Here is a 7240-nt window from a genome sequence, read left to right as displayed (position 1 = left end):
TATTGGGATATTTTTGCCATAGAAATATGGTTACATGTCTGTGTCAAAACAAAAATAAAAGCCCATCACTTTCCTTCTCTATCTCATGCTTCATGATAAAGCTAGGAAAAATTACAGTATAAATAATTATTAATTAATCTTTTAATTTTAAAAAATATAATTTTAAAAAATCTCTCAATTAATTTTAAAAGCAGATTTCACCACAAGACTAAATAGTGAATTTCTTCAAAAGCTATAACAGTTGGAAAAAGATTGGATGACCCACATGCAAGCCTCAATGATGATGCCATATGGGGGTCACAGACACAATGTGAGAATTAATAGAGGCATCCCCCTGCCCTACTTTTTCTTCTTTGTAGATTCTTGTACCTATAATTCCACACATCCAACAAACCCATGAACTTGAAATCAAAAATCACAAAATCACAAAATACAATCTAGACCTCTTTTTGCCTCAGAAACTCAAATGGGGCAGAGGAAGGATCTTGTTTGCCAACCCATCTAAGGAAAAAGAAAAGAGACATCAATTGGCTCAGACAATGCCTTGCAATTGCAAGCAATTTGGTAATCCATGAATGTGACATAGAAGAGGAGATGATATTCAACTTTGTGGCCTTCTGAAAAAACACTAATTTTCTTCTCCCAAAGTTTACAGTGTTCAAAACACCCTAAATTGTGATCATTTGTTGTATGTATATTTGTGAAGCAAAGACTTTTCACCTCAATGGATCCTACCAATCTATCAATTCACTCTCACATGAATGTGACATAGAAGAGGAGTACAAATAAAGAGGCTTCGAATACAAACCTTGCTAATTACAAGACCTAGAGCATTACAAAAGCCGGGTCATAAGAGAGATTCATGAGAATTTAGGTTTAGGCATGGGGGAGTTACTTGGATGCACAGGACCAAGCTTTTGAATCCAATGAAGAAGACCTTTCTTGTGATCTTGACAAGTTGGGTTTTGTACCAAATTCAGTGTCCCATCACAGGCAAGCGAAGACTCGAATTGCTCTAATACCTTAACAATTTGCCAAAACTCAGGCCTCTTCTCGGGATGCAGAGACCAGCATTGCTCAATTAAAGCTCTCATGGCAGGAGGACAGTCCTGAGGGATAGCAGGTCTCAAATTCTGCAAAGATGTAACAAAATTTCTAATGTTAAAACTAAGTTTTTTCAATTAAACAATAAGAAAAAAGCAAAGCAAGCACATAAAACAGATAAAAAGATGTTAATAATGATCATCTCATGCTTCAATACCAGTCTGATTCAAACCCTTCCCAGAATTACTCTGCCAGCAAGACATTGGGATTTCCAACAAAATATCTTACCACTATTGCAATGAAAACCGGATGCTTGTCATCATATTAAATTTCACTGGCTACATTAGCAACAAAGAATGAAACAAGATCCTTGTCTTAAACAAGTCTATTTCAACACAAATCAAATGAATTGCATATATGGATTTGGAATTCAAGTAACTCAAAAGCCCACATACCTATGCCAATGAACACTGATAAACTATCTTTAGCCAAGAAAATAGGACAAAAAAATCAAACATCAGTGCAATTTTCACTAGAGGAAAGGTCTAAGAGGCAGCAAGCTGTGATTATTTTTTCCATTCATATGCTTTTTGTAGGTGAATGCAAGTTTACTCTGGAAAACAACCGATTGGGCATTATTACTAATTTGCAGGAATTTCTACCACTTCCAAGGAGGAAGGCAACTACTTCCATCCGCACGCCCACCAACCCACCATGGATGGCGGGGGGAACACTTTTCTCTAGACCCCAGGGCACTGACCATTAATATGATGATAAAATGTAATGAAGTTCATAAAAGCAGTGAAGAGTCCTTTCTCTTTAAGACTATGCAAGGATTATTTTTCATAAAAGGCAAATACAAGTTAAGCAAATACTTTAATTCTTAGCACATACTCAACAAAGCCTTGATTTGAATCTAGTTGGGGATGTTACACCAACAGAATATCTAGACCCTTGATTGCTTTTGGGTGGATGACAAAACAGAATTACAAGATAAGATGAAATGCAAACAACATTGAATAGACAAGGACAGGAAAAAATAAAGTACCTTGTTCACCACAGCGAAAGCAGCTTGTATCGGATTCATATCCTCATAAGGAATTTTTCCAGCCACTAGTTCCCATAAGATGAGCCCAAAACTGTACACATCAACCCTTTTGCCATAGGATTTCTTTTTTATCATCTCAGGTGCCATCCATCTGTAAGTCCCTGGGTCATCAGCCAATGAATCACAATATGCTTCTTCACAAGCTATGCCAAAATCAGCAATCTTTAGATGAAACTCTTGATCAATAAGAACATTCTCGGGTTTAAGATCTCGATGAATGATGCTTTGAGAGTGGATGTATTCCATTCCACGAGCAATATCCAGAGCAATTGCAATTAGCTTCTGTAAGGTCAGAGATTTATGCTCAAGCTTGTGCAAGTATGCCCTCAAAGAACCTTCAGATAAATATTCTGTTATAACACAATAGACTGGTGGCTTTTTGCATGCTGCTACAAACTGCATTAGCAGATCAAAGAATGCAAATAAGAAAGTATTCATGAAGCAGCTCCACTAGTTTCAATCACAACTAAAAGTTTATGTATATTGTTTCGAATCAGCAACTGAAAAATATAACATCCCAAATCACATGATTTCCTTAAGATTTACAAACAGATAACATATGCAATCAAACAATAAAAGGAATGAGTTTGATCACCTTTATAACATTCGGATGGTGAAGCCGAGATAAAAGGGTGACTTCTCTGTCATACTGGTTTTTTAATCTAACAGCTAAAGCTCCATTTTCATCATCATCTGGTGCTCTGATAATTTTAACAGCAACAGGTTCATCGTTGTATACACCATGATAAAGCCTGCTATGTGCTCCATGAGCAAATCTGAGGCCAAGAAAAAGCTTGGACATATCAACACTAAATTCATCAGCTGCTTCCACAGCATTAACTCTTCCTCCAGCATGATCAAAATACTTTGTCCAAGAAGAGTCTCTCTTAAACTTTGATTTTTCATGTGAAGACAAGTGCCGAAGTGGGCTTGTGTTTGATGCAGGACTTGATGACTTGGTTTCTGGAGATTCCTTACGCAGAAACTTTCCTTTGATTCCCTTGTCTTGGTCTTTCCTGCGAGGATGTGGAGTTGAGAATCTCTTCCTTTCAGACCTTGCTTCCTTAAAAGTATCAGAAAGGACTGCTTGAGGGACAGGAGATAAAGATCTCTGCTTGTTGGTGAGTGGATTTGTCTGAATCCGAGACTTATTAAGAACTGATGATTTCTGATTGGACAAGGAAACAGATTTCTCATAAGCTGACGTTGCAGGCCTCGATTTCAAACTGAAATTTCTCTCCGCCTGAATGGCTATCGGAAACGTCGCCAGTCTTGAAGAATCTAAACGATGGCAAACCGTGTGTGAAAACTTTGTCCTCCTTATCCAAGAACTAGTTTCTTCTTCCATTTTATTTCTCTTCTCGCTTCTTTAACTGAGTAATTCAACACTTGAAACCCTAGAACAAATTGCTCTAACCCCAAAACAATTAAAAAAAAAAAAAAAAACTCAACCAACCTTTATCATCTTCTTGTTCTTCGTCAGCTGAAAAGAAGAAGAAGGCTCGAATTCAGGAGAGCACATTCAAGAACTCAATGAAGTAAATCCTCCCGATTCCATTAACAATTTAGCTCAAAGATTCAAACTTTGGGTCCACCAGAATCAAGAAACCATTCAAACCCATGAATACAAATCATGAGAGAGACCATAACAGACTGCGTTTCCATTATAATACAAATCTCATGAATCCTACCATAACCCATCAACAAAAAAGAAGAAAAAAAAAATCCTCAGACCATCAAAACATTGATCATCATCATCACCACCACCACTAAACCAAATCCCTGGTCTGATGAACCTGACCCTCTTTTTTTGGCTTCAAAGTCAAATGGCACCTTCCGTAGAAGCCTGGAAAATCCCACATAGGCACCCCAGTGGCCAATAAACAAATATGATTAAAAAATTACTTTATTCAAAATCACCCAAAAACAAAAAAAAACAAAAGGAAGCATGTATGCTCGAGTATTCAGGGAAACAGAGAAACAGCCATGATTGCATCCCCATGAAACCCTTGAAAGAAAACCGATAATTATTTCAAAACAATCATTTCACCCGAAATAAGAATTACAAAAAATGAAATAAAAACCCAAAGCTGAAAATAAAGGGTTGAAAATGAAAAAAAAAAATTAAAAGAAAAAGAGGAGATGAGGGCTTGCCATTAGGAGGGCACACAGTCATCAGGCGGTGGTGACGTTATTCTCCTTGAAAAATCCATGCTTTATGAATGTATGAGAGAGAACATTTTCGCTTTTCCGGAGATAAGATTTTGTAATACACACATAAAGCATTTAAAATAATATTTTTTACAAATTTAAAAATGTAATTTTTCTTATTTTAAATAAAACAAGCCACTTGTATCCCAGAGTAAGCTTTTTTTTTTTTACTTCATTTTAATTTTTAAATTATTTCATTACTAAATTAAATTTAAATAGAAAATTGTGAACTAAAATTAAAAATATATGGAAAATATTTTCAATAAATATAAAAGTAGAATTAAATATTTAATACAGGTATATATTCCATCAACGACATACGTAGAGTATACGGAGACGCCGTAGATTCTCGTGGACCCGACATTTTGGGTGAGGACTCAAGGGTTGGAGGTGGTGGGGCTCTCCAAGAAAAAGTCAAGAAAAGACGATCAGAAAGAATGGTCTTTTTTTATATATATATTATTATTATTTACTGAAAATTTTTAAAATAATAAAGGAAGAAGGAATCCAACTCCAAGTGTCGCTATCTGAGAGAATTAAATAAATAAGGAAGCTACGGTTGGGCGGTACGGTTAGCACGGATACGTTTCTATGTTGTCTGGTGGGTGGCGGAGCGGAGCTGCTGTGAGCGGAGGAGACGGTGGTGGTGGGGGATGGGAATCTTGTTTGCGAAACGCCGTCGTGGCTTACGTGTGCGGTGGGATTTCGAGGGTTACGTGTATGGTGGGATTTTAAGAGTTTTTAGCTGGAAATTTGTACATGTTTTGGCACTGCCTTTCTTGGAAATTGGAATCTTTCTAATGGCACCTTTAATCATGCCAAGATTTATTTATTTATTATACTTTTATTTCATAATTTTTAATTATTTTTTTATCATTTAAAATTATCATCTATTTTCTTTTTTTATATTATAATAATATATAAATTAAATATTATAATTTTATTTTATTTTTTAATATATGTAACAAATAGAATGAATAAAAATTATAAAATAAAAAAATACAATTTTTGTGATCAGATAATAATATCACATTTGAATTTCAAAACCTCCATTTTAAAATTCAAGTTGTCCTAAAAAATATTTTAATAAATTCTAAATATTTGCTAATTGTAAATGTAATATTATCTTTAATTTTATTTTTAAACATAATATATTAATAAAATATTTTTAAAATTTAATATGTCAAAAAGAAAATTTTATATTTTGTGTTTGTAGTCTTTTATATCCATATTGGTTTTACATTATTCCTTTATCCATTCTTTTTTTTTTTTCAACTCCATGAAAAAAAAATTGAGATAAATTATTATCGAGTTCTTTGATATATTTAATTCTTGTATTTAAAAATTAAGTCCACTGTTTAATTTCTTTATTACCATTACTTAGTAAATTAGAGGATTATTAATGAAAAATTGTTAATAATGTTAAAACTTGTAGATGAAAAAATATTACCATAATAAAATTAGTAAAGAAAATATTTATTATCAATGACAAAAGTTGAAAAAATATTTTAAAAAATGTAAAAGTACATGAGCAAATTTAAACTTAAAAAAGAGTTAATGTATTTTTTAAAGGCCAATTGATCCCAACATTTATACGTATTGAATTTTAATTTAAAATTTAAAATTTTAATTTAATTATTCAACTTTTATATTTGATGTGATTTTAACCGATTCATAAAGTTTTAAATTTAATAGTTTAGCTGATATGCCACGTGGAAGTTTGATATTCGAATTTTTTAAAATAGTTCGAAACTTTTGGATAAAAACAGAAAGAAAGAACAGACGACCTGTAGATGGTTTGGCAGATGATCAGACTTGTAACGAGGTGTGACGACCTATTGACGGAGTATTTTACTGAATGACCGACTTGCCAAAAGAAAAGGCTGAACATATTTAACCATTCGATTATTTATCTTTAATTTCGACTTTAAAAATTAATTAAAATTATATTTAAAAATAAATGTTTAATCAATTCATCTACAATTTAAACGTTTGGATTAAAATATAAAATAATACAAACATTAAATTTTTTTTAAAAATCAATTGACTAATTAAAAAATAATAATACACTTGATATGCCAGCTAAACTATCAAATTATCAAATAAACTATCAAATTTAAAAATTTACAAATTTACTAAAATTGTACTAAAATATAAAAATTGGATCAATTAAATTCAGCTATAAATATGAGGTGTATATATGCAAAGTGTGAAATATGAAGTACCAAAATGTAAATAGTTATATAATTATCATAATTCAGTGCTTTTTTATATTAAATATTAATATATTTTTTTTATTATATATTTAATCGTATTAAATTAATACAACATAACATTATCTATTTAATACAATTTAATTTTTTTAATTTATTTGTTGAATAAAAATTCAATATCTATTTATTAAATAAAAATTCAAAAAAAATATCATTATTACTAAATCTCAATATAAAATTAACAATATTTTATTAATTTATATTAAAAAATAAAAGCTATTAAAAATAATAAACAATAACATCTATAAATTAATATTATATTTAATAAAATAATCTAAAGATTATATTTACATGATTATGATTTTTTTTTATTATATATCTTAATTTCTCATAAACAACTATAATTAAAATTTCTTTAAAATGAAAAAATTGACATTAAAATTGAATAGTTATAAAATTAATCAAAATAAAATATAATAGAAAAAATTTAAACCATACATATCTATTAGGTATATTTATGTAAAACTATAATATAAAAATTTTCGACATATGATAATTTTATTTTTTTTAAAAAATAATATATTGTGTTAATATTAATTTAAATTTTTATAAACATTAATATATTTAGTATTAAATAATTTTACTTGATAATATAGATTTTTTA

At 30.8% G+C, this 7240-nt stretch overlaps 1 protein-coding gene across 2 annotated transcripts; it reads right to left on the bottom strand.

Annotated features, from left to right (window-relative positions):
- Nucleotides 1–399: 399 nt before the first annotated feature.
- Nucleotides 400–4289, bottom strand: LOC110603659 (serine/threonine/tyrosine-protein kinase HT1). 2 transcript variants are annotated; one of them, XM_021741478.2, is made up of 4 exons: nt 3609–4289; nt 2748–3525; nt 2093–2548; nt 400–1133 (listed from the first exon to the last, which is right to left on the bottom strand). In XM_021741478.2, the coding sequence occupies exons 2-4, from the start codon at nt 3498–3500 to the stop codon at nt 861–863; spliced, it is 1482 nt and encodes a 493-aa protein (XP_021597170.1). In that variant the 5' UTR covers nt 3501–3525; nt 3609–4289; the 3' UTR covers nt 400–860. The 2 variants fall into 2 exon arrangements, with proteins under 2 accessions (XP_021597170.1, XP_021597169.1); XM_021741477.2 differs by having other exon boundaries at nt 2748–4289.
- Nucleotides 4290–7240: the final 2951 nt, after the last annotated feature.

This window comes from Manihot esculenta, chromosome 16, assembly GCF_001659605.2.
Source record: "Manihot esculenta cultivar AM560-2 chromosome 16, M.esculenta_v8, whole genome shotgun sequence".
Lineage (NCBI taxonomy): Eukaryota > Viridiplantae > Streptophyta > Magnoliopsida > Malpighiales > Euphorbiaceae > Manihot > Manihot esculenta.
This window is presented reverse-complemented; position numbering and strand designations above follow the sequence as displayed.

Bases quoted from the DNA above. Each gene is read 5' to 3' on its own strand.
- LOC110603659 (XM_021741477.2), bottom strand. From the start codon at position 3,500: ATGGAAGAAGAAACTAGTTCTTGGATAAGGAGGACAAAGTTTTCACAC. The intron at 2,549-2,747 runs GTGATCAAACTC...CTGCTAATGCAG, and splicing joins ACCATCCGAATGTTATAAAG to TTTGTAGCAGCATGCAAAAA. The intron at 1,134-2,092 runs GTACTTTATTTT...ACATCTTTGCAG, and splicing joins CTTTCGCTGTGGTGAACAAG to AATTTGAGACCTGCTATCCC.